This window comes from Nycticebus coucang, chromosome 3, assembly GCF_027406575.1.
Source record: "Nycticebus coucang isolate mNycCou1 chromosome 3, mNycCou1.pri, whole genome shotgun sequence".
Taxonomy (NCBI): Eukaryota; Metazoa; Chordata; class Mammalia; order Primates; family Lorisidae; genus Nycticebus; species Nycticebus coucang.
This window is the reverse complement of record NC_069782.1, coordinates 77,038,627-77,065,072: the sequence shown is the minus strand read 5'-3', so window position 1 is coordinate 77,065,072 and position 26,446 is coordinate 77,038,627. Positions and strand designations below refer to the sequence as shown.

Here is a 26,446-nt window from a genome sequence, read left to right as displayed (position 1 = left end):
TGCCTGGCTATTTTTTTTGTTGTTGCAGTTTGGCTGGGTCCAGGTTTGAACCCGCCACCCTTGGTATATGGGGTCGGCACCCTACTCACTGAGCCACAGGTGCTGCCCAAGTAAGGTTGTTTTTTAAAATGAGATACCAGCTGGGCGAGGTGGCTCACCTCTGTAACCCAGCACTCTGGGAGGCTGAGGAGGATGGATCACTTGAGCTCACCAGTTGAGACCAGCCTGAACCAGAGTGAGACTAAAAATAGCCAGGCATTGTTGGGGGGGGGGTGGGGGGGGTGGCTGTAGTCCCAGCTACTCAGGAGGCTGAGGTAAGAGAATTGCTTGATCCCAAGAGTCTGAGGTTGCTGTGACCTGTGACACCTGGACGGCTCTCTACCCAGGACAACAAAGTGGCACTCTGTCTCAATAAATAAAATGAGAGGCCACAACTCCTGCTAGGCAGCTTCAAGGTCTGTTCACTGCCTGAATTCTAATAATGTGTTTTGCATTTTTTAAATAGTTAAATTTTAATTGTTAATGTAAGTACCTACATAATGTCTTTTTTTTTTTTTTTTTTTCCCTTGAGACAGAGCCTCAAGCTGTTGTCCTGGGTAGAGTCCTTTGGCATCACAGCTCACAGCAACCTCCAACTCCTGGGCTTAAGCGATTCTCTTGCCTCAGCCTCCCAAGTAGCTGGATCTATAGGCACCCACCACAATGCCTGGCATTTTTTGGTTGTAGTTGTCATTGTTGTTTGGCAGGCCCCGGCCTGGATTCGAACCCACCAGCTCCGGTGTATGTGGCTGGCACCTTAGCCACTTGAGCTACAGGCACTGAGCCTAAGGAAGATTTCTTAATCTTGACTCTAATTGTCTTTTGAATGTGTTAGCTCTGCCACTAACTAGATTTATATCCCACAAACAATACACTAAAAATTAAAGGCCTCATTTTCCTGTGTAATATTTGCTTTGTCTGTGGAAGATCCAAAAGATAGAAGGTAAAACTGAAGTATCTTAGGTGTGCTTTGCTTTAAAGAGATTGACCATTGGCCTTATTTGGTTATTCTTTGTGCAAACCAAGTATATTTGCTGATCAAGCTCCTGCGCTTAGTTGGTCAGAGTTGTTGATTACAAAAAGCCTAAAGCAGAGGCCCTTAAACTTTTGATCAAATCTACCTTTTGGAAAATCCTGGAATTAATGGTAACAGTAATGTGATAAAAGTTTCCCTAAATAGATTAGCTAGCTATATTAGTATGTAAGTAAATCAAACACTTCAACGTTTAGTGTCTTCTTCCTGAGATAACTTTTTTCTGTCTACCCTTTAGAAAAGTAATTTAATTGATTTGAACCAGTTTTTGTTGCATGTAGGGTAGAGAATAGCTTTTTGGGGAATAAATGATTCTTAAGAGGCACATAACGTGTTACTGGTGTCCCAAAGATCTCAAAGCCTTATAGTTCACAGTGTTTTGATGCTTACCCTTAGTGTCTATACCAAAGAGGATTCCCAGGATAGCTTGTTATATAGCAGCTGAGAACTGGCTTGAAAATCCTTGCCTTGTGGAAACCATGTTCTTAGGACATGCAAAGCAAAGAGCCAACTGAAAGCCATGGTTTGTAGCTCTTTTCCACAGCATTGAGCAGACTTCACAGTCTTGTGGGTCTGTTTCACTGGAGGTCCAAAGGAGTTAGTCTGAAGTTGAATGTTATTCATACTGCAAAATTATTGTGCTTTCAGTTATCTGCCCTTTGTCATTTTTCTACTAATGAACAGTGTGGTTAAAGATACCTTGACTATTGCTGTGTTTTCTGTTGATTCAGAGTGGAGTTTAGAGTACTGCATTTTGGCTGCCTGTTTGAAAGAAATCTTACTACACTTAAAGCTCAGATCTAATAACTGATCCTTTGCCATGTGATTGCAGACACCTTTCAGGGCTTATTCTCCTGTGCCTCGTAGTTTATTTTTTCCACTTCAGGAGTTTAGTCAGATTATAGTTCACCTTTGGCCCTGCAGCTTTTTATTGACTTGCAAGTCAAAAATATGATCCTTATTAAACTGAGCAGATTGTTTTAAGAGTTCATTATTTTCCAATTTTTCCACCACATTGAATTATAGATGCAAGTTCAACTGCCATGCCTACAGTCTATATACAGCAAGATGACATAAAGAGATAGGAACTTCAAGGACATAACTCCCATTTACTTTGATTAGTGGACTTTTTTTTTTTTTATGTTTTGTTCCCCCCTACTACCCACTTAACAGCTGTTTATAGGTGTCTGCAGTTTTCTGCTTGGGTCTGTTTAAGAGAGATAATTGTGGCACTCACATGAAAGCCGGAGAAAAACATAAGCAGGTCAGCTATCAGAAGTGTTCAGACCGGAGAGATTCCTGGAGGGAGTGGACCTCTAATCTATCAGATGAAGCCTTCTGGTAGGACACACACTGTAGAAGTGTTTAGCTCTGAAGTGTTCAAACTCAGCAACATCCTTGAATTTCACAGAATTGACTAACACAGATGAAGGGCCTCTAGTAATGCGATCAGTCCTCCATAGCTCCGCTCCACCTTTGTCTCCCTGACACATGATGTGGAACAGATATACTTTAGGTATAATGTTGGTCACCTCAAGTTACTGCTTATTGTGCAAGAGAATGCATTTTTTAAAAGCTGCTTTGAGTACCCCCACTCATGGGGAGTTTCTTGTTTTTCTTCATCGCATAGTTTACAAGACTGACATTTGTAACCACAAGCACTTAGGACATTTTTCTATAGTAAGCATTTTGTAGCTCCCCGTAGACTTAAGGCCTCAGACTCAGGGAATGTTTTTAAATAACTGAAACATTTTTCCTAAGAATTTCAGATGAAATGCCTATTGCCAGTCTTTTGCCACATGAAGAGTTATTCATTTGTTGTCAAGCAGATATAGGTCAATGTCCAGTTCCAGAACTTTTTTCAGCTAGTGTGATAATGCTAGGTCCTTCACTGCTCATCATTTCAGAGAGGTTAACCCACCAGTAGAGTAGGAGTAGGTGGGGGTCATCAACATTTAGCTCTGAGCTTCATTATAGCCATCTTACCACTACTGCTTCTTAAATCATAGACTTTAGTATTTGGAGGACCTTTCCAGAGTCTAAACGTTATTGTTTTCAAATAGGGTGTCACCTTGATTACATTGCAACCATACATCTATTGACAATGTTAGTGAAGTTCTAAATCATAGGACTAGCAAGAAATGATTGAGACCACTGTAGGAACAGAGTATGAAACAAAGATTATAAATAAAATAAAATTGTATATGGATTAGTAGGCAAATTATTTGGGGGATTTCTTGTAGCTAAGACTTGATTTCCTCATATTACCTTTCAAATTTATTGTTTGGAATGGAATTTTTTTTTTTAAGGGACAGAATCTCACTTTGTCACCCTCGGTAGAGTACCGTGGTGTCACAGCTCACAGCTACTTCCAGCTCTTGGGCTTAGGTGATTCTCCTGTCTCAGCCTCCCGAGTAGCTGGGTGTAAGGGTGCCCACCACAACGCCCAGCTATTTGTTTTTGTTGCAGTTTGGCTGGGGCTGGGTTTGAACCTGCCACCCTCAATATATGGGGCCGGCGCCCTACTCACTGAGCCACAGGCACTACCCCAGATGGAATATTTTTGATAAATTTTAAACTTATGTCTCTCCATTTCACAATACTCATTTAATCCTTTGATGCTAGGGCACTATGCAATGAGTCTCTTTCAGTTTCCTTTTTTTCCTTCACTCACAGGTGGTCTCCGAGGGGTAGCACGAGGTGGTCTGGCAGGACTAACACTTACCAGTCTTTATGCACTATATAATAACTGGGAGCATATGAAAGGCTCCTTCCTCCAACAGTCACTCTGAAGATTTTGCCAGCTCATGGAGGACACTTCAGTAGTCATCCAGATCAATTTATAAGTCAGTCTGGAGTTATACTCTCTTCTACCTACAATTAGTTTGAAAAATTGGAGATTCTGGTTTGCTGTGATGAAGATCATGGATGGTTGACCAGGACTGGCAATCCTTCCAGCCAGTGGGTTGAAGCCAAAATCCCTTCAGCGGCTCATGGTTCTAGTCTCTGCAGAAGGTCTTATACTTAACTGTTCTCTCCCCCCCCTCCCCCCCCAACTGGAAAACCACTTACTCCCAGAATCAGGTCCTGCTTGTCAATACCACCTCAGCAAGTCTGTTCATTTAATGATCAGAAACTGTAATGTTGCACTATATTCTGAATAAAGGGTAAACAAAGAATGAAAGTTTAACTCCAAAGTAACCACAGTGAGTCTCTCCATTTAAAATTATCTACCTGGGTATAAAGTGAGTTATTCTTAGCATTTTTTTCTGTCCAACAATATGTTTTCATATTTGGGTTGAAATGAAGTGCTACTGGTAACATTTCAAGCTAGGGTAAGATTTCTCTCCAATAGCACTGACTGAACCCTAAGGTATTTCAGGTTAACCATTAGAGTAATGTGCTAGAACAGTCTGCCTAGTAATCATGCTTAATTCTGTACATGTTAAACTCTTTAATGGGAATAATTAAGAGCTAGATGTTTTTCAAGAAGCTATGGGAAAACTAAAGGGAATAAGGCTAAGTTTACCTTCTGAAACCATAGTTTTAAAAAAAATACGAGTTTTCAAGACTGAAAATAGAATATGCCTGTTCTTTCCTAATGTGATCATAAAATACATTGACAGTAAATAGAATATATAATTTGTTTTTACCCAGAGGTTATCACATTTATACAACATGACAACACATTTTTCAACAAAGTGATATTACAAATACACAAAAATGTGGGTGTTATGCTTTTAATGGAGGCTGATACAAAATGCATCAATGCAAAACAATGTTTTCCATACTCATTAACATAGTGATACTGTAAATTTTATTGTGGTAATGTAAAACACAGTGTGTTAGAACTCAAAAAAGAAACCGCAGCAACCTAAGATACTGGAAAGGCTCCGTAACTTATTTTTACCACCACCTTTATTGTAATTTCTAAATGGTATCTGAGAGGAGATTAAAAAGTATACAAAGCTCTTTTCACCTAGTGGTTCAAAGAACTCTAGTGAAATTTCCCCAAGAAGTATTTCCAATAACATAGGCAGTTAAAAGCCTTAATGGTTTCAAAGCCTGGAAAGCAGCAAAGATATCTTAGAGAACTGAATTAAAAAGAAAGACTTTTTTTAAAGCATGGACATGACTTTAAGGATTTTAAATAAACAAAGTTTTCATAAAGCTTCAATGAACACTGCAAGGCACAAATGTTGAAAACAAGCCTGTTCACTAAAACGTCACTGCATTGTACTTCTGGAGGTACATGTATGCTGTGCTTGCAGTAAGAGGACATCTTTATCCCTAGGTAAAAGCACCAGGTGTCAAACTCAGCTTCCACCTACACAGGAGGCACCAGTAATCCCCAGGGTAGTGAATGGTTCAAGTACTGTATATATATTACACTTCTAACGTGTCTTGCCTATTTAATCTGAGGGCGCTGGGGTCTTTTAAAAGCTGTAGTCTGTAGAACATCTTGAAAGAGGCTAGAACCTGAAAATAGTCTTGAAACAAGTCCTAAAAGCGCGCTACACACAAACATTTAGAGAAAGGAATAAAAACAATTTGCAGTAGCTGAATTTCTTTCAAATGAAGAAAAACAATATAAAACTGATATGTAGGCTAATGTTTGGTAATTAATGTCAAAACTGCCAAGATTATGAATAGACATTTTGGTAATCACTGTATTGGCGAGGTTGATTATTTTTGCAAAATAACACTATAAACAAAAATCACAGAACACTAACAGAAGAAAACCATCAACTAAAGGGCACTCAAAAGGTTAGAGAAGTTTACTAGGTTTAGAATACATCAATACCCTCTTGATTACAGAAATAGTTCATTTTTAAAACTATACAGTGTTTTAATGTACTTTGAGTAACAGCCCAGTCTAGGAACTTTGGAGACTTGTGAAAAAGACCTATCTACCAAGATGCTGCATCTCTAGGGTGGGAGTGGGGGTGACTTAAATTGATACTTCTGTAAGAAGGAAGGAACTAAATCACCATAGCACATCAACAACAGCCTTTTTCTTTCACATAGTAACTCATAATCTGATGATTTATTTCGCTTCACTAGTTCAAAATTAGGCAGGAAAGAAACTAAGCTGACTGGTCAGACCCAGAAACGATAATTTGGCAAGCAGCAGTCACTCAGCTCATGGAGATGTGTAATCTGCAGAAAAGCTGCTCAACTCCAGTCTATTCATTCACATCTGTAAAGAGAGGTCCACAGATAAGTTACTTCACTAGAGAATAAAAGCAAATTCTTTCCACCTTAGAACTCTTGATTCTTCAATACAGGCATACTTCATTTTATTATACTTTATACATACTACATTATAAATTTGCAGGTTTGTATTTATTTATTTTTGGAAGACAGTCTCACTATGTCACCCTCGGTAGAGTGCCATGGTGTTACAGCTCACAGCAACCTCAAACTCTTGGGCTTAAGCGATTCTCTTGCCTTGGCCTCCCAATTAGCTGGGACTACAGATCCCCACCACAATGCCTGGTTACTTTTTTGTTGTAGTTGTCGTTTACCTGCCGGCCTTGGTGCTGTGCTACAGGCACAGAGCCAATAAATGTGTGTTCTCATAGGCCATTTCCCTGTCTGTCTCTGCTTTCCTTAGGCCTCCCTATTCCACGAGACAACTGTACTGAAATTAGGCCAATAAGTAACATTACAATGGCCTCTACATGTGCAAATGAAAGGAAGAATCCACATCTATCACTTTTAATCAAAAGATAGAAATGACTAAGCTTGGCTCCGCGCCTATGGCTCAAGCAGCTAAGGCGCCAACCACATACACCTGAGCTGGCGGGTTCGCATGCAGCCCGGGCCGCCAAACAACAATGACAGCTGCAACCAAAAAATAGCCAGACATTGTGGCGGGCGCCTGTGGTCCCAGCTACTTGGGAGGCGGAGGCAGGAAAATCGCTTGAGCCCAGGAGTTGGAGGTTGCTGTGAGCTGTGATGTCACAGTACTCTACCCAGGGTGACAGCTTGAGGCTCCTGTCTCAAAAAGAAATGACTAAGCTTAGTGAGGAAGGCATGTTCAAAGAGAGGCTGAAAGCTAGGCATCTTGCACCAAGCATAAATAGAAAGGAAAAGTTCTTGAAGGAAACTAAAACTCCAGTAAACACATGAATGATAAAGCTAAACAGCAGCCAGATGTAATGGCTCACGCCTATAATCCTAGAATTCTGTGGGAGATCTCTAACTGCTGAGCTCAGGTAAGTCCATCCACCTCACCCTCCCAGAGTGCTAGGATTACAGGTATGAGCCACTGTACCCGCCAACAACTGAATTCATTTAAAAACCTCCTGAGCAGAGGTCAAAAGTATCAGCATTAAGAGGAGTTTGGAAGAAACTGATTTCAATCCTGGATGATTTGGGGGGATAAAGACTTCAGGACAGGAAGTAACTGCAGATGTGGTAGAAATAGCAAGATAACTAGAAGTAGAAGTGGAGCCTGAAGATGTGAATGAATTGCTACAATTTCATGGTAAGAGAAAAGGTTGCTTTCTATCAATGAGTGAAGAAAGTGGTTTTTGTTTTTTTTACTTAAAAGTGGCTGTGGGCTGGGTGACTGGAGCTCAGCGGCTAGGGTGCCAGCCACATACACCAAAGCAGGCGCGTTCGAATCCAGCCCGGGCCTGCCAAACAACAATGACAATTACAACCAAACAATAGCCAGCACTGTGGCAGGCACCTGCAGTCCCAGCTACTTGGGAGGCTGAGCCAAGAGACTAGCTTAAGCCCAAGAGTTTGAGGTTGCTGTGAGCTGTGACACCACAGCACTCTACCCAAGGTGACAGCTTGAGACTCTGTCTCATTAAAAAAGAGTGGCTGTGGTTTTCTGAGATGGAATCTGTGAACACTGTTGAAATGACAACAAAGAATTCACAATGCTCTATTAATTTGATTGATAAAGTTATCTGTAGGGTTTGAGAGGACTCTAATGTTGAAAGAAGTTCTACTGTGCGCAAAATGCTATCAAACACGTTACAGAGAAATTTTTCATGAAAGGAATAGTCGATACGGCAAACTTTACTGTTATCTTAGTTTAAGAAAGTGCCATAGCTACTCCAACCTTCAGTAACCACCACTCTTATCAGTCAGCACCCATCAGCATTGAGACAAGACCCTGCACCAGGAAAAATTTCATGACTCACAGATGATTGTTGGCATTTTTTAACAATAAAGTATTTTTTACTGAAGGTAAGTACTTTTTTTTTTTTACATAATGCTATTGTACACTTAACAGATGATAGTACAGTGTAACATAATTTTTATAATGTACTAGGAAACCAAAAAGGATCGTGCAACTTGCTCTATTGGAATATTTGCTTTATTGCAATGGTCTGGAACCAAACCCGAGATATCTCCAAGGTATCCCTGGTAAGCTACCTAGAACGTAGATGAGATCTGAAAATTCCTGACATCTACATCTAAAAAGGTCCCTTTCATGAATATCTAATTAGCCCATAAAGCAAGTTCAACTGAAATAAATGAACTTGTTATGCGCTTACTCTCCCACCCTCATCTGCTTAATGCAGATACCATTAACAAGAATAGGTTCAGTGAGCAAAGTATGACTTCGTATATAGCAAACATTTAATCTACAATATTTGCACTGGTGGGATTACTCACCTGTAGAGGTGTTCGATACAACCACTTCTCTTTATCAGCTTTAAGTTGCATACAAGCAAAGAGATCACAAACTGCAGGGAGACCATAACGGTTAAGGGGAAAGTTACGTTCTTCTTGTAGGGGTGGATTAAGTAATACTCCCTGAAATGAAATAAAAAGGATGGATTGCTTCATCACAACTAGGACACAGAAGTTAGTTAATTCATCTTACAAATTATAATTTAGATAGTGGCCATTCTCTCTAATAACCAAGAGCAAAGGTGACAATTGTTATTTTTACCCCAAATGTTTTCTACAAATAGCAGTAAAACAGAGGTCCTTTCTTTCTTGCAGGATGTGACTTAGGGTCTAAATGCAAAACAAAAACTCCATTTGAATCGTCATAAATCTTCCATTCTTATGCTAACATGGCCCTAGAATTAATTCTCAGCCAAACTTAGCATTTAATATGTTTGTGGGCCATTATGAAAGTTATTGTTTTGTTTTTTTTTTTTTTTAAAGACAGACTCTCACTGTCACCCTTGGTAGAGTGCCATGGTGTCTGACTCTAAAGTTACAGCAACCTTAAACTCCTGGGCTCAAGAGTTCCTCTTGCCTCAGCCTCTTGAGAAGCTAAGACTACAGGCACCTGCCACAACGCCCAGCTAATTTTTCTATTTTGACTACAGATGGGTTCTTGCTCTTGCTCAGGCTGATCTCAAACTCCTGAGCTCAGATGATCTACCTGCTTCAGCCTCTCAAAGTGCTAGGATTACAAACATGAGCCATCATGCTCAATTTTGAGATACACAAAAATCAAAAAATGTAAAATCTGCACAGATGGTAACAAATGAAGCACTCCCATTAACACTGATAAGCCCATCAAGTTAAAACTTGCACACGTGAATCAGAAAGGATGCTGTCAACTATGTTTTGTGGAATTGAAATAATGAACCATAACACAGTCTGTCTCAAAACTTTTGTAATGACCCATTTGCAAGGTGTAGGACTGAATAGTCGAACTCCAACAACTCTATTATGACATCTGTGCTCACCTGGGCCTTCTTTCGAAGTAGCCATTTGTCTTCGCCAGAGGACAACTGGTTGAGGTTTCCAATCTTCCTTCCTGGCAAGACCCAGTCAGCTGTGTTAAAGGGGCACCAGGAAGGGATCGCAGGGTTTTTAACCTTTTGTTTGCCAGCTCTATCCTCAGTACCAGGCACTTCCTTGGGACATCCTTCTTTGCTTGGGGGCCTGGTGAGCCATTCTGATAAGGGACTGTTCCTTATGACTTGCAAGGAATCAGCAACTCTAGCAGGAGTCATTGCCTTTGGTGCCTTAGCTTGTTCCACTATCTCTTTTCTGGAAGGACAGAGCCACATATTCAGGAAATCTTTATGCTTCTCAGGCTCAGATTTGGGTTCCACACATATCCCATTTTTATCCTTTCCTTCTTTCTTCAGAAGCCATTTACACAGAGCTTCCTTCTCACAATTCTCATCACACACACACTCTGCAAAGCTTGTGCAGGGCTCATTGGCCTTGCATACCTCCTCTACTTTATATGGGTCCTGATGGTTCTGGACAAGCCATTCCTCAGTAATTATGCTAGGGGGGCACAATGGTTTCTTAGCTTCCAAGTAGTCATTCAGGCACTTCAGATTGCCCAGGTTTTCAATCTCCACACCTTTGGGCTGGTTGCCACCACAGTTGGTACAGGAGTCAGGCTTGACTAGCCAATCACTCACACTGTAGGACTGAAACAAGAGCTTATACTTCTCACTGGTCTCACGGCTGTCATTCTCAGGCTTCTCCAGCTTACGGGGCGCTTGGGGAGTCACTAGCCACTCAGACAGGTCCATCTCATCTTGATCAGGCAGCTGTACGTCTTCAGCCTTTTCATTTTCAAAGGAGAAAGAACTGGTACTAGAATGGCTATTACGGTTTTGATAATTTGGTTTATCAGGAACTTCTTGTTGACTCTTCAGAAGCCAGTTTTCCAAGCCTTTTAAGTTGCCCCAGACATTACTGAAGGAACTGCAGGGTCTAGCAGATGTCTACATAAGAAGTATGTAAAATTAGTTTGACAGAACAAGTGACTGCTTTGGGGATTCTCTCTAAATAATTTAGTGTCTTACCTAGTATTCTTAAACTTTAGAAGCAAAGGATTTCTGCTTAGATATTAAAATACGTATTTAACTATCTGAATAATTTTATTTTCTATAGTTTTAAAAATGCTGTAAGAAATTAAAGGCAAACTGGGCAGCACCTGTGGCTCAGTGAGTAGGGCACTGACTGGCCCCATATACCAAGGGTGGCAGGTTCGAACCCAGCCCCAGCCAAACTGCAATAACAAAAAAAAAGAAATTAAAGGCAAACTAAGAGAAAGTATTTCTAGAATATTTGCTGGAAAAAAGATTAGTATCTCTAACATGCCTTTAAGAAAAAGAACACAAAATTGGGTGGCGCCTGTGGCTCAGTGAGTAGCACGCCAGCCCCATATACTCAGGGTAGCGGGTTCAAACCCGGCCCTGGCCAAACTGCAACAAGAAATAGCTGGGCGTTGTGGCAGGCACCTGTAGTCCCAGCTACTCAGGAGGCAGGAGAATCGCCTAAGACCAAGAGCTGGAGGTTGCTGTGAGCTGTGACGCCACAGCACTCTACTGAGGGCGACAAACTGAGCCTCTGTCTCTAAAAAAAAATGAAAGAAAAAGAACACAAAAATGGGCAAAGGATATCAAGTCAGTCATCAAAGCAGCCTTCTAAGCATGAAAATACTCAATATCCTTACTAATCAAAGACACTCAAAACAAAAGCAAAATTGGTATTCTGTCTCAAATTCAGAGAAAAACTTGAAAATGGCTATTAGGATGCTTTCAAAGAAGAAAGTACCCTAAGTACGCTACTGGTGGGAACATAAACTGTTTCCAACTTCCTGGAAAGCCAAAATAACAGTATGTATGAAAAGTCCTAAAAACTATACAGAATTGGCTCGGCGCCTATGGCTCAAGTAGCTAAGGCGCCAGCCACATATACCTGAGCTGGCAGGTTCGAATCCAGCCTAGGCCCGCCAAACAAGATGGCTGCAACCAAACAAAAAATAGGCAGGTGCTGTGGCGGGCGCCTGTAGTCCCAGCTACTTGGGAGGTGGAGGCAAGAGAATCGCTTGAGCCCAGGAGTTGGTGGTTGCTGTGAGCTGTGATGCCACAGCACTCTATCCAGGGTGAGAGCTTGAGGCTCTGTCTCAAAAAAAAAAAAAAACTATGTAGAATTATAATTTAGGAATAAAATTTCTAGATTTTTTTTTTTTTTATTGTTGCAGTTTGGCTGGGGCCAGGTTTGAACCCGACACCCTAGGTATATGGGGCCGGCGCCCTAGTCACTGAGCCACAGACACTGGCCCATCTAGATTTTTTTTTTTTTTTTTGAGACAGTCTCAAGCTGTCACCTGGGTAGGGTACTGTGGCTCATAGCTCACAGCAACCTCAAACTCTTGAGCTCAAACAATCCTCTTGCCTCAGTTTTTCTTTTTTAGTACAGAAGGGGTCTCACTTTTGCTCAGGCTTGTCTCGAACTCGCCTGCCTTGGCCTCCCAGAGTGCTAGGATTATAGACATGAGCCACGGCACCTGGCAGAAATGGTGCCTGGCAGAAATTTATAGATGTTTACTTCTTAGGAAGTAAATAAAAATGCACAAAATTAGCTCCTAGAACTTTAGGAGAGCTTTGTTTATATCCAGAAAAACTGGGATTTAAGTTATATCCGATCAGTGAAATATCACATATTACATAGTATAAAGATTTCACAGAAGAAATTAAATAACAGAGATATATTCATGATGTACTGGCAAAAAAATCTACTTACCAAAAGAAGACTTACAGAATGATTTTTTTTACTTAATCCAGACATGGTTTTACATAGAATAATTTTTTTAAGTATATATATTCATTGTAAAATAAAGTACACATAAAAAAATATTACTATTTATCCCTTTATGTTGGGATTAGGGTTATTTATGTGTAAATATACATATATTTCTTTATTTCCTAAACTACGGTGAAGCAAGGTCACTATTGTAATTAAAAATGTATTAAAATTTTCCACGCTACAACTAAAAACTGAACACACACACTACTGGCTAATAACCAATCTACTACTACATCTACCATAGCAACAATAAAGGCAGCAACACACCTGACTATTGTCCAAGGTCTGCTTCTGGGTGAGCCAGTCCTGGGGGTTGGTGCTGGGTATGTAAGGAACTTGACGACCACTTGAAGGTTTGCTTCCAAGAAGCCACTCGCTGAGAGGGACAGCTGTGATGCTGGATGCTGGCTTCTGCTAATCACACAATATTTTGCTGCTTAACAAAGCAATGTCAAATCTAGTAGAAAGTTCACCAAAAACACTGAAGTCCCAAGTTCTTTAATCTTGTCTTGCCACTCACCCTAAGCAAGTCACATGCCTTCATTTTCACAGTTATAAAACAAAGGGTATATCTGATCACTAGGGTTCTTCTCAACTAAAGCATCTAGGAGCCTTTATTCACACTGCCTTTAGAAATAAATCATCACTATGGTCTCAACATCATGATAGGAAAAGAAAGAAATCATCTCTATGAATTTTGAGAGAATCCCCATGAGAGAACCGATAACAATAAGATAGCTAATAAGAATTTCCTATGAATTAAATGGTAATGATTACTTTCTCTCTTACTCAACACATCTAAATTTCTGTTTGACAGTCAATCTCAAAGGAAGCATTCAATTGCATTACCACTGCTGGCCTTTTACAAATAAATAGCAGCAAAAAAAAAAAAAAAAAAAGCATTTAGCCAAAACCTAAAGGAAGTATTAGTTACCAAAAACAAAGCTGACATTTTACCTGCTCAGGAGCTGGGAGAGAGCCTCTTTTCTCTAGGAAGGGCCCAGTATTGGATAAAGTAGCATGAGCCATCAAGTGCTCAGGAACTTGCTATAAAATGAAGAGAATGTTAATGTTATTTATGCTATGCTTCCATACTGAAAAAGTTAAAATATAATTCCTAAATTTCAATAGTATTAAAGTACCGCCATTTCACTGTAATAATTTTCATATTAAATTCAATAACCTACAAAGTTATCAAACTGAGAGTACTTTACTATGTAACTATCACCATACAAGAAATCTTTACCAGAATTACTATTTTTTTTTTTTTTTTTAGTGATCAGGTAGGATTTTATTAGAAAGGAATACAGGAGTAAAAAGTACCAGAGCTTCTGCAAAGGGGAAGACACAAGCCGGGAAGTCTTCCACATGGGTCCTTTGTCTAGGGGTATATATTACATTTTTTGGCCAGTACTTGGTAGAAGGAATAACACCTCTTTAAAGTTAATGAGTGTATTAACAAATGAATGAATGCAGTTCCTCCCCTGGGGGCAAGGGTATTAGGTCTTTCCAGGTTTGGTCTCAGGGAAGAGATTAGGGTCTGTGCTCCAAACTCCAGGAGGAACCACCCAAAATTTTCAGGCTGCTTTATTCATGACCTTGCTAGAGCCCAGAGGGTGTGGCCTGGAAAGGGCAGCCACTTTGTGCCTAGACGTGAGGGTCTGATTTCTAAGCTCACCTAGGCCTAGAGAATGGGGTGAGGTGAGGGCTGTCCAGCTGAGTAGAGAAACCCTTTGTCGATCAGAAGCCTACTGTTAGGGGAAAAGGGTGCTGACCACTCCAAACTGCTTCCTGTAAATGGGGGCAGTTAGAGGTTCCTCGGTAGGGTGATCCAGGGTTCATGGTAAATGGAAATCTGGGTTGGTCCCTCTAGCTCAGGGCAAAATGTCAGGGTGTTTTCTTCATGAAATTGCCCAGGCCTAGGAACTGGGATTTCTTGTCCAGTCTTGAATGCGGGAACTCTATATTAGGGTTTTTCCAGTGGGAGGGTGATCCAGGGGCTCACAACGTAATTAAGTTCTGGACTGGAACCCGTTTTACTGCTTGCGGCCTGATGACATCATCTCACAGATCTTCGATCCTGGATCATGGCCCCAAAATATGTTACCAGAATTTCTTTCTTCAGTAGGTCCTTGGTCTCAGGGATTCGAAAAATGAACCCACGAACCACAGATCAGTGGTAAGATAGGATTTTATTAGACAGAGGAGTAAAAAGCACCAGAGCTTTTCACAAAGGGGAAGGCCCAACTCAGATGTCTCCTATACCAGAATTATTCTAACAAGACCCAAATGAGACTATGTTGGGTTCTTTATTAAAGACCATTCAAGCCATAAATTTTACAAGAAATGTCAAAACATTTAGATAGCATACAAGATAAATCCCAAAGACCATCACTGAGTCAATGCTTATATCCTTAGAACTACCAATCTAACGTCCTTATCAACTGGTTCTAACAGAACATGACATTTATAGAAGCTAACCAAATTCTCAAGAAAACCACCAAGTTCATAGTAAAAATGTAATTCCTGTTTAAAAGAGTCTCTGTGAGGCCACAGACTTGAGAAGCTACCTATGAAACATGTGAGATCAAGATTACTCACAACAGTCTTGAGGGACCCAAATGTGGTGATGGTCTGGCGCAGAGCAGTTGTGTCCGCTTCAAAGAGCAGGACAGTTGTATCTTCTGGCTTAAGGGTCAAACTGCCCAGTCTGGGGAAAAAAACAAAATTTGGCTATTTTTAAGGATTATCTATTTCAGCTTCTTCCAAAACAAAAACCTGTGAGTCATTTTAAATGATTGCACTTTTCTAAGCAACTCAACCAAAGGATACATGGCTTAATCAGGTGTCAGCTAGAATATTAAGTATATAAAGCAGAATCATTTTATCACCAGAACAGTAAAGTCAAGTTAAATACTACACATGCAGTGAGTTACAAAACTGACTTTCTTTTTTAGTATACCAAGGTCAAACAGACAAAAGTCAAAATAAGCAAAAAGGGTCTTTACCTCTCCAGGCACACAGAGACTTGATTGGCTAGATCTTTGTTTTGGGTACACTCCAGTTGATGAATAAGACAATTGAACTGGCCCAATAACTAAAAGAAAAATGAAACCATCTAGCCACAATGATACAAAATGCACCAGCATACAAACAGCACCTAAGATTAAATTTGTATCTGATCAGTATTAATACTGCATTACAAGGGAAGACATTCTCTGGCAACCAGAAACCATGCTCAAACCAATTCTAGTCATGCAGCCACCTTACCCAGTAGAGCTGTTGGGCCTGCTGCTGAAGTGTCTCCTCCTTAAGCTGATAGATGAGGTCTACCTGTTCATATAGCCATACCTCGCGGCTTCGAAGGCATTCCAGGTGACGGCTTATGCAACTGTGAATCTGTGCTTTGACCTAGAAAAAATGTACATGTTAGCTTTCTAGAGCTGTAAGCCCAAAGAATGACATTTTGTTTCCCCATAGAATAAGCTTCTTAAATTTGGGGGAAATCATAAATCCTTTTGATTATCCAATTACATCTGTGGACTATCTCCCTGGGAAAACATATACAAATTTTTGTCTATAATTTCAGGGTTTAGTGTCCTAGAGGCCCTAGACCTACTAAACTCCTATGGATCCCAGCTGAAGAATCCCAGCCACAGGGGGCGGCGCCTGTGGCTCAGTCGGTAAGGCGCCGGCCCCATATACGGAGTGTGGCGGGTTCAAACCCTGCCCCGGCTGAACTGCAACCAAAAAATAGCTGGGCGTTGTGGTGGTCACCTGTAGTCCCAGCTACTCGGGAGGCTGAGGCAAGAGAATCGCTTAAGCCCAGGAGTTGGAGGTTGCTGTGAGCTGTGTGATGCCATGGCACTCTACCGAGGGCCATAAAGTGAGACTCTGTCTCTACAAAAAAAAAAAAAAGAAAGAATCCCAGCCATAAAGGCAAACTTAAGGTCTAAAATTCTCCTTCAATCCCACTCTAAGAGGATTAGATTTCATTCTGGTATCCTAAAGTAATCAAGAGAAAATACAAGGATATGACACGAGATACTGAACTCCCTCAGTTTTCCATACAACTTTAAAATCTATATGGCTTTACAAGTGTATCAGCAGAATAAGTGTTATTAAACTCCGTAACTATCTAGCCCTTATCTCTATAGCTCCTTCACAGAATGAGCAGTCCATCTACAGGAGGCCAATTTAGTAAAGATATGGCAACCACAGGTCAACAGCTAAAAGACCATTAGGATAGGTAATTAAATTAAATTTCTAAGCTTAATGTTTCTGGAAGTATAAACCATGATCCAAATGGAGGAAAAATACAAAAATCCCAAAGGGAAGAAACAAAGGCTATAAATTTATGAGAATCCATAATTCATAAGAAATTTTTTCTCTGTGTAATAGTAATGGTCCAAAGTCATGTAATACTTGGTTGGTCTATGTGCTCACCAACAAAATGCCATTAGAACTAACTACAGAGTTCATTCTGGCTTGCTCTAACACATAGTCATTTCACAGAACCTTGCCACTAACAACTTAAAAGATGATGGGGGTTCAGTGCCTGTAGCTCAGTGGATAGGGCGCTGGCCACATACACCAGGGTTGGTGGTTTGAAGCCAGCCCAGGCCTGCTAAAACAACAATGACAACTGTAACAAAAAAAGTAGCCAGGCATTATGGCTGGCAGCTGTATCCTAGCTACTTGGGAGGCTGAGGCAAGAGAATTGCTAAAGCCCAAGAGTTTGAGGTTGCTGTGAGCTATGATGCCACAGCACTCTACTGAGGGTGACACAGTAAGACTCTGTCTCCCAAAAAAAAAAAAAAAAAAAGATGGAGAACATACTTAAGTGCCATCCTTTATGCATCAAGGGGATGCAGCTGGGCAGTATACCACTTACTCATGTCATTATTTTTACTGATAAACAGTGACTGTCTCCAGAACCACAAGAATTGCAATAAAAAAATGCATGCTGATTAGAATTCTCTAGAATGATACAGAAGTTTCCAGACTTTTCTAGCATCTGCCTTATTTCCAGTTGAGATCAAAGGCACCAATATATCAGGAGCTCACTAGGATTAACCACACCATGGAGGCATTAGGTGAAACTTTTGGTGGGCAGTGAGAGCCCAAGTCTTTGGCCATGCCCAAACTACCCCATAGTGAGAGTCCTAACAAGGGAAGAGAAAAGTATATGTCACACCTCTCGCAAGTTATCTTTAATTTGCTGTTCAGCCCGGAGAACTCCACCAATAGCAAGCTCCAAATCCCTCCGTGCGTCACTACACCTCAGAAGGGGTTCTCTGTTACTGGAGCAGCCACTCTGGTCCTGTGAGGTATTCATTCTGCTCATTGTTCCTTTAAAAGAAAAAAATATAGACATAAATAGCACCATAATTCCAAACCAAAAGCCACCTTTCAATCATCCCTCAAATCATCATTCCAACCAGCTGCCATGACTAATTTCTTAGATTACTTCCAACACAGCATTTGTCACCTAGGATATTAATGTATAGTCCCGTCTCCCTTCCTGTGCCTCCACTGTTCCTGCCATAAAGTTCTGTGAATCTAGTTTAATGACACTGTAATTGTAAACTGATATTTCCGGGGGTGCAGGGAACATACACTAATTGCCCTGAATCAATAGGGTATATAATCTCCAGTTATTTCCTTTTAGACACTTTTACCAAACTGGCCAGTCAAGATAATGGTACGGACAATGTAGTCGGACAGCGGGAAGACTAGTGTCAAGACTGTATGCTACCTGTGTGGGCAAAGTTAATGAATATGAGCTAACAGAAGTACAAACTGGATAAGTTTTCTTTTTTTTTTTTTCGAGACAAGTGTGTCACTATGTCGCCCTTAGTAGAGAGCCTTAGCATCACAGCTCACAGCTACCTTAAACTCTTGGGCTTAAGCGATTCTCATGCCTCAGCCTCCCAAGTAGCTGAGACTACAGGCACCCGCCACAACATCCGGCTGTTTTGTTGCGCCCTACTCACTGAGCTATGGGCACTGAGCCAAGCACGGAAATATTGAATTGAAAGAAAACTATATGGGAGGCCGGGTACAGTGGCTCATGCCTATAATCCTAGCACTTTGGGAGGCCCAGGCTGCTGGATTGCCTGAGCTCACGAGTTGGAGACGAGCCTGAGCAAGAGTGATACCCATCTCTAAAAATAACCGACTATTGTGGCTGACACCGGTAGTCCCAGCTTCTCAGAAGGCTTAGACAAGAGACTCACTTGAGCCCAAGAGTTTGAGGCTGCTGTAAACTATGACGCCACAGTACTCTACCACAGGTGACAAGTACTACTCTGCCTCAAAAAAAAAAAAAAAAAAAGAAGGCCGGGCGAAGTGGCTCACACATGTAATCCTACCACTCTGGGAGGCTGAGGAAGGTGGAATGTCTGAGCTCCCGGTTCAAGACCAGCCCAAGCAAGAACGAGACCCATCTTTAAAAACAGCTGGGCATTGTGGCAGGCACCTATAATCCCAGCTATTCAGGAGGCTGAGACAAGAGTATTGCTGAGCCCAAGGGTTTGTGAGGTTGCTGTCAGCTATGACACCAAGGCACTCTACCAAGGGTGACAAAGTGAGACTGTCTCAAAAAAAAGAAAAGAAAAAGAAAACTTTTACATGGGTTAGCTGTTTGTTAGATCTGAGGGAAAAATAACTTGCATGCCATCTGACTACATTTACTAAAAGTATAGCATTTGTATAGGACTAGTCTGTTTCCTGTTTATTAGATTAAAATTTTCTAAGTAACACACTTTTAGAAGAGGGCATTTAGAAAAAAACCCCAAATACCTTGAAGAAAAGTTCTGCAGGAAAGAAGTCTGTTTAGTCTAGATAAGAAACATCTCTGGAGGAACATGATTACTATCCTCAAATATTTGAAGACTTGTCAACTACAAGAATTAGACGTATTCAGAATAGACCCAAGGGGGGGAATGATTAATAGGAGACATTTTACCCAATATAGGAAAGAAATTCCTGACAGTCCTGGAAACAATGACCTCCTCAGAGAAGCCTGCCCAGTGTAGAGTCCTCCACATGACTCACTGCCTGCCTGAGACACAGGGAACTTTGACAGGCCTTGCCTGCATCTTCAAGATGGAAGTTTAGAGCCAGGTGTCCAGCAAAAAGTTGCATGTAGCAAAAGTAATGCTGAGTCTCACCCTCAGAAATAAAACAATGGGAAGAGAAGCAGCCAAACAGGATTACTTTCCACTATCTCAGCAAAAGATTCAGATTCAGGAACTAGAAAGTTCCTACAAGAAACTGAAGGGTTCAGGAAATTTTCTAACTTCCCTTGTTAATTGTTACGGTCTGTTTCCCCATAATGATCTATAAAAAGAAGGGCTGCCTTAATTGGATTTGACAGATTATCACTGGGGAAATTTTTTCCAACCTTGTCAACACCAGCTGTAGTTACTTTGCTGACTGTTTTCTCAAAGGAAGCTGCCTGTTTAGAGCAGGGCATTAGTGTGCACTTGGCACACACTTTAGGGACTTCAAGAAATACCTGCATACACCAGCATGGTGGCTCACACTCACACCTGTAATCCTAGCACTTTGCGAGTCTGAAGCAGGTAGATTGCTTGAGCTCAAGAGTTCAAGACCAGCCTAAGCAAGAGCAAGATCCCATCTTTACCAAAAATAGAAAAACTAGCAAGGTGTTGCGTTGTGAGGAACACCTGTAGTCCCAGCTACTTGGGAGGCTGAGGCAAGAGGATCCCTTAAGTCCAAGAGTTTGAGGTTGCTGTAAGCTATGAATCTACCACACTCTACTCAAGGTGACAAAGTAAGACTCTTAAAAGAAAAAAAAAAAGACCTACATAAAATGGTTGAAATATTGGCTCAGATTTGGAGAGCTGGACTGTCACCTTATTACCACAAGTTGCTTTACTTTGCACTTAAGTCAGTCATACAAAGCTTGTTTAGCTGTCTTTCAAAAAACCTAGAAGATGGGAGATAAACTGAAATGCATAAACTGCTGACTATATTCCCAGATCCCCAAAGCAAGTCTTCTCAATTAAATCACAAGTACTACCTTATAAAAGCAGACTACAGCAAAATTATACACACTGGATTTTCCCCTTATCAGCTACAGACAGAATGTAGGATGGTATTAAAAGTTACAAAACTGATTTTTCCACATACTGTTACCACATTTATTTTCAAATTATAACAAATGTTATCCTTCAAAACAGTCATCTTCAGAACTGTGTATATGAATTCAAAGCACAGTGAGTTGAAGCCTGAGCCTCCTTTATGAACTGTCACATCTAAGAAGACTTGTATGAGGTAACTAATTCACGTGGCCATTTTCAGTAAAAACTCACTATTTGTATCTGGTTCAAGAGCCATTGTAGCAAGCATGATGGTTAAGAAATCACCCTGTAATCTGACCAACTTGAGCTCTGGCTCTGTCTATAAGCTGGAAACCCATAAGCTAGTAATAACCTCTCTGGGCCTCAATTTCTTCTGGAAAAAGGAAGACAGCCTACAGGGAGGTTAAAGACATCTGCTTGTAAGCACTTAACCCAGCTTCTGCAAACTGTAAGCACTCCGTGTTACTTTTTAACATTGCCAGTTATTATTAGCAGGTTAAGCTGATGGAACCTCCACCTTTGGGTGGAAAGAAGTATAGAAAGAAGGCTGAAGCTGCAAGACTTTGAAGTAAGCAGGCCCTGACTTACAATCCTTTACCCACCCAGTGATATGACCTCAGACCATTTGATCTTTTGGAATCTAACTTCCTAATTCATAAATGAAGATAACATAGACTCACAGACTTAGGGATAAGGAGGTGGTGCTTCTTTAATAAAAACTAGCTCCTCATCTAGTCTTTCACTATATAACACACCAAAAGGCAAAAATTTTTATTCCAAATGTTCAGTAGTCTAAACTCCCTAATATATACCAAGTATGCACACTTTTGACTGTTTTTTGTTTTTTTTTTTAACCCATAAAAAGTCTTGACCAGAGCTTAGGAGTTTGAGGTTGCAGTGAACCATGATCATGCCACTGCACTCCAGCTTGGGCAAGAGAACCTGTCTTTAAAAAAATTAAAAAAAAAAGGACTAGCTGAAATCAGCTCTAATTCTAAAATTCAAATGACTAAAAGATTACTTAAAATGTCTTTTTATCTTCACTATTACAATCTAAACCACTGCCCTACCACCCTCAAAAGAGGATTGTCTTAGATGGGGGTTGTTTTGTTTTGTTTTTTGAGACAAAGTTAAAAGTTTGGAAGGAGGGGGTAGTGACAGGAAGTGGAAAGAAACACTCCTTTAACAAATAACAGAACCAGGAGTTTCCTCAAAGACAAATTCTACAAACTATATATGCCATTCCAACACAATCCTTTGCACCAATCTAGTTAGTAAGTGGGAAGTAAGTGGGACAAGAATTGAGCAACTGGCAGCACCCGCAGCTCTGTGGGTAGGGTGCCGCCCACCACCCGAGCCAGCTAAACAGCGACAACTGCAACAAAAAAACAGCCCGGCGTTGTGGTGGGCGCCTGTAGTCCCAGCTCCCTGGGAGGCCGAGGCGGAGGCAAGAGAATCGCGCAAGCCCAAATTTGAGGTTACTGTGAGCTGTGACTCCAAGGCGATGTAACGAGAGGGAGAAAGTGAGACTGTCTCCAAAAAAAAGATAAAATTAAAAATAAATTACATAATTAAAAATAATATTCTACAAATAAACTTTGTAACATTGCTGCTTTTTTTTTTTTTTGAGACAGAGTCTCACTATGTCTTCCCCTCACCCCCCGTGTAGACAGTGGCGTCACAGCTCACGGCAACCTCAGACTCTTGGGCTCAAACAATTCCCTTGCCTCAGCCTCCCGAGTAGCTGGGACAACAGGTGCCCACCACAACGCCCGGCTATTTTTAAGAGACGGGGTCTCGCTCTTGCTCAGGCTGGTCTCGAACCTGTGAGCTCGGGGCATTCCAACCCAGAGTGCTGGGATTACAGGCGTGAGCCACTGCGCCTGGTCAAGGCATTACTTTTTAATACTTTCTTCTAATGTTTGAATTTTTTTCTACCAAGAAAAAAAGGCTGTTTTGGATATCATAATTAATTAACTGAACGCATTACAGAGTTTACCTACCCGAGTCTCAGCCCACTTTAAATTCTTTACTAAGTAATTTCTTTAATACAGGACCTGGTTCTCTGCAATCTCTTTAAAACCACGCAAATAAACGTTAGTATCTCAACAGAATTTAAATAAGGTTAATTATAAATTCATTGCAGATATTTTAAGAGTTTTTTAACACTTCAGAGCTTCTTGTCTGTTTTTATACAAGCAAGCGATCAATCCCAGCACATCAGCTTTCTGAAGCAGTTACTGAAAAGCTCAAGCAGTGTAACTGAAAACCGAATGCAAAATTTTACCATCTAGCGGTAGGTTTACGCAAGCGATTTCCAGTTCGAAAGCAACCGTGACTCACGCGGCTTTCCAGGCTTCCCAGCCGCAGTTCCTAGGAGCCTGGGTCCCCTGGGCTTGGGAAGCCGCTCAGGCGCTCGCACCGCCGCCGCGCAGCACGCACGCGGGCACACGGCCTCTGCCCCTCGGGCTCTGGCCTCCCAAGAAGAACCCACCCCCAACACCTCCCGCTGTGGCCCCCAGGCTGCCGGACATACCTTGCAGGCCAAATTCCTGCCGCGGAAGCCGGTCACGAGCAACAGGCAGCTTTAGCCCCCGCCTCGGTGCTGCAGGGGCCGGCCGCGCCCCGCCCCGCCCCGCCCACGCATCACATGGCGACCACCCGCGAGCCAGAGGCCAAGCGCCTGTGGCAGGGCAGGAGTCTCCGCCCACCGGCACCGCCCGCAGGGCGCCCAGGGCTCTGCAGCTGGAGGACACAGCCCAGACTCCCGGCTAGGCGCCAGTAGCCCCCTCCCTGACGGCCTCCAGCTGAAGGCCAGCCGGACGAGTACCTGAAGCTCCTCTCCCCTCCCCAGTTACACCCCTCTGCGTCCCCAGTCAGAGACGTCACAAACTAGTTATTATTAGAATGTTCCTAGCCAATAGCATGTGACTCCTGAGACAAGATCACCCACTGTCAGGGCAGCAGAGATTCAACCCTAGTCTTCAGGCTCCCAGACAACCCCTCACCTGCGATTTATCTCTGCCTCTATCTGTACCCTAAGTCCTTCGGTATCTCGGTCTCTCCCTTACTCAGGTCCTCAGCCCAGTGCTTTCTTTAAGACCTTAAGGATCTTTTTCACTCAACAAAAGGCTGGCGCTAGGGTAGGGTAAACTGTATACCTACCAGATGCCAGGCACAACTCTAGATGGTGGGAATACAGAAGAACATGGCAGCCTGACCTGGAGAAGCAGTGATATGTAGTAGTTAGGAGGACTGACTCTGGAGCTCAACCATTTGGGTACAAATCGTGGCTCCACCACTTAGATGCGATGTAATGTTAGGCAAGCCAATTAATCTATGCCTTGGTTTCCCCATCTGTAAAACGAGGATGACAAATAAGGCCGGGCGCGGTGGCTCACTCCTGTAATCCTAGCACTCTGGGATGCCGAGGCGGGTGGATTGCCTGAGCTCATGAGACCAGCCAGAGCCAGAGCGAGACCTCATCTCTAAAAAAAATAGCTGGGTGTTATGGTGAGCGCCTGTAGTCCCAGCTCCTCAGAAGGCTGAAGCAAGGAAATTGCTTGAGCCCAGGAGTTTGAGGTTGTTGTGACCTGTGAGGCTAAGGCACTCTATCTACCCAGGGCAACATAAAAGACTGTCTCAAAAAAAAAAGGGGGGGGGGATGATAATGGACCCAACCCAATGAAATTATATGAACTAACATATGTAAAATGTTTAGGGCCAGGTATCAGGTATGGTGCCTGACCCCTGTAATCCTAGCATTCTGGGAGGCCCAGCAAGGAGGATCACTTGAGCTCAGGAGTTGGAGAATACTGAGCAAGAGTGGGACCTCATCTCTCCTAAAAATACAAAAATTAGGCTCGATGCCTGTGGCTTAAGCAGCTAAGGTGCCAGCCACATACACCTGAGCTGGTGGGTTGAAATCCAGCCTGGGCCCGCCAAACAACAATGACGGCTGCAACCAAAAAATAGCTGGGTGTTGTGGCAGGCGCCTGTGTTCCCAGCTACTTGGGAGGCAGAGGCAGGAGAATCGCTTGAGCCCAGGAGTTGGAGGTTGCTGTGAGCTGTGATGCCACTGCACTCTACCCAGGGCACAGCTTGAGGCTCTGTCTCCAAAAACATATATATATATATAGAAAAATTAGCTGGTTGTGGCATATGCCTATAGTCCCAGCTACTCAGGAGGCTGAGGCAGGAGGATCACTTGAACCCAGGAGTTTGGGGTTGCTGTGAGCTAGAGTGATTCCATGGCACTCTAGCCTTGTGCAACACAGTGAGACCCTGTCTCCGCCCCACCAAAAAAAAATGTTTAAGACAGTGCCTGCCACATAGAACTACCCGTATGATGACTTTACTCCTTCCTCCAAGATAATCCGTATGCCTACATATCCAATAAGGCCAGGAGAGCCCTTTTGGTCAGTTTTTTTATTTGTTTTTTTATTTTGGGACAGAGTCTCCAGCTATCACCCTGGGTAGAGTGCCATGGGTGTCACAGCTCAAAGAAACCTCAAACTCTTTGGGCTTAAGCAATTCTCTTGCCTCAGCCTCCCAAATAGCTGGGAGTTCAGGCACCCACCACAACGCCCAGCTATTTTTTGGTTGTATTTGTCATTGTTGTTTGTCAGACTGGGGCTGGATTCAAACCTGCCAGCTCCATTGTATGTGGCTGGCACCCTAGCCCCTGAGCTACAGGCGCCAAGTCTAATCAGTTTTTTTTTTCTTTTTTTGAGACAGAGCCTCAAGCTGTCACCCCGTGTAGAGTGCCGTAGCATCACAGCTCACAGCAACCTCCAACTCCTGGGCTCAAGTGATTCTCCTGCCTCCACCTCCCAAGTAGCTGGGATTACAAGCACCCACCACAACACCCAGCTATTTTTTGGTTGCAGCCATCATTGTTGTTTGGCAGGCCCGGGCTGGATTCGAACCCAGCAGCTCAGGTGTATGTGGCTGGCACCTTAACCACTTGAGCCACAGGCACCGAGCCCCTGGTCAGTTTTTTTAATATAAAATACTTGAATTCAGGGCGGCGCCTCTGGCTCAAAGGAATAGGGCGCCAGCCCCATATACTGGAGGTGGCAGGTTCAAACCCAGCCCTGGCCAAAAACTGCAAAAAAAAAAAATACTGGAATTCAGCTACTGCTTCTCCAGGATATACACTTACTGACAGTCACTGGTGGTGGTTCGAAAGCAGGTTTATGCCAGCTTTAGTTGTTACTTATTGCAGTTTTTTTTTTTTTTTTTGGCCGGGGCTGGGCTTGAACCCGCCACCTCCAGCATATGGGGCCGGCGCCCTACCCCCTTGAGCCACAGGCGCCATCCCAGTTGTTACTTATTAATATTATTAAATACAAACATAAAAAGACTGGGGAGGGAAAAATCATAAAAATCTTAAAAATCTGTGCTCAGACCACTTTGCAAGTACCTCTTTACTTCCTTTTCCTTAAGTTTCATTATTTGCTCATGTCTCTACAAAAATGTTTAGGTTCAAAAAGAGAAACATTTCATAAAGCATTTTACCCCTCTTCTACTTCAAGAATTTCTGTGCTATCTCAAAACAACATAACCATCCACTCTTAGGAAATCATCTCATCTAAAGGCACATGAACTATAGCTCCCCAGTGGCTCCCCACTTGCCTACAGGATAAAGCCCAAACTTCTTACAAAGAAAATAAGGCTCTTGTATTAGGGTTCTCCAGAAAGAAGCGATTTGATT

At 42.2% G+C, this 26,446-nt stretch overlaps 2 protein-coding genes across 7 annotated transcripts in view; one reads left to right on the top strand and one right to left on the bottom strand.

Annotated features, from left to right (window-relative positions):
* The window catches only part of LOC128581774 (mitochondrial import inner membrane translocase subunit Tim23), a 28,892-nt gene extending 24,623 nt beyond the window's left edge, over positions 1-4,269 (top strand). For 2 of the 4 annotated variants that reach the window (XM_053584987.1, XM_053584989.1), the window contains one exon: positions 3,749-4,269. In XM_053584987.1, the coding sequence (XP_053440962.1) occupies positions 3,749-3,864 (116 nt within the window). In that variant the 3' untranslated portion in view covers positions 3,865-4,269. Of the gene's footprint in view, positions 1-575; positions 936-3,748 lie in introns of those variants that run through there. The other 2 variants (XM_053584986.1, XM_053584988.1) reach the window with 1 other exon arrangement.
* Positions 4,270-5,690: 1,421 nt separating this feature from the next.
* NCOA4 (nuclear receptor coactivator 4) overlaps positions 5,691-26,446 on the bottom strand; it is a 28,619-nt gene continuing 7,863 nt past the window's right edge. Inside the window, exons 1-10 of one of the 3 annotated variants that reach the window (XM_053584984.1) lie at positions 23,267-23,581; positions 17,817-17,971; positions 15,890-16,030; positions 15,628-15,716; positions 15,221-15,329; positions 13,577-13,666; positions 12,887-13,033; positions 9,748-10,749; positions 8,714-8,854; positions 5,691-6,272 (exon numbers count right to left, since the gene is read on the bottom strand). In XM_053584984.1, coding sequence (XP_053440959.1) covers positions 6,267-6,272; positions 8,714-8,854; positions 9,748-10,749; positions 12,887-13,033; positions 13,577-13,666; positions 15,221-15,329; positions 15,628-15,716; positions 15,890-16,030; positions 17,817-17,966 — 1,875 coding nt within the window. In that variant the 5' untranslated portion in view covers positions 17,967-17,971; positions 23,267-23,581 and the 3' untranslated portion in view covers positions 5,691-6,266. Of the gene's footprint in view, positions 6,273-8,713; positions 8,855-9,747; positions 10,750-12,886; positions 13,034-13,576; positions 13,667-15,220; positions 15,330-15,627; positions 15,717-15,889; positions 16,031-17,816; positions 17,972-23,266; positions 23,582-26,446 lie in introns of those variants that run through there. The other 2 variants (XM_053584983.1, XM_053584985.1) reach the window with 2 other exon arrangements.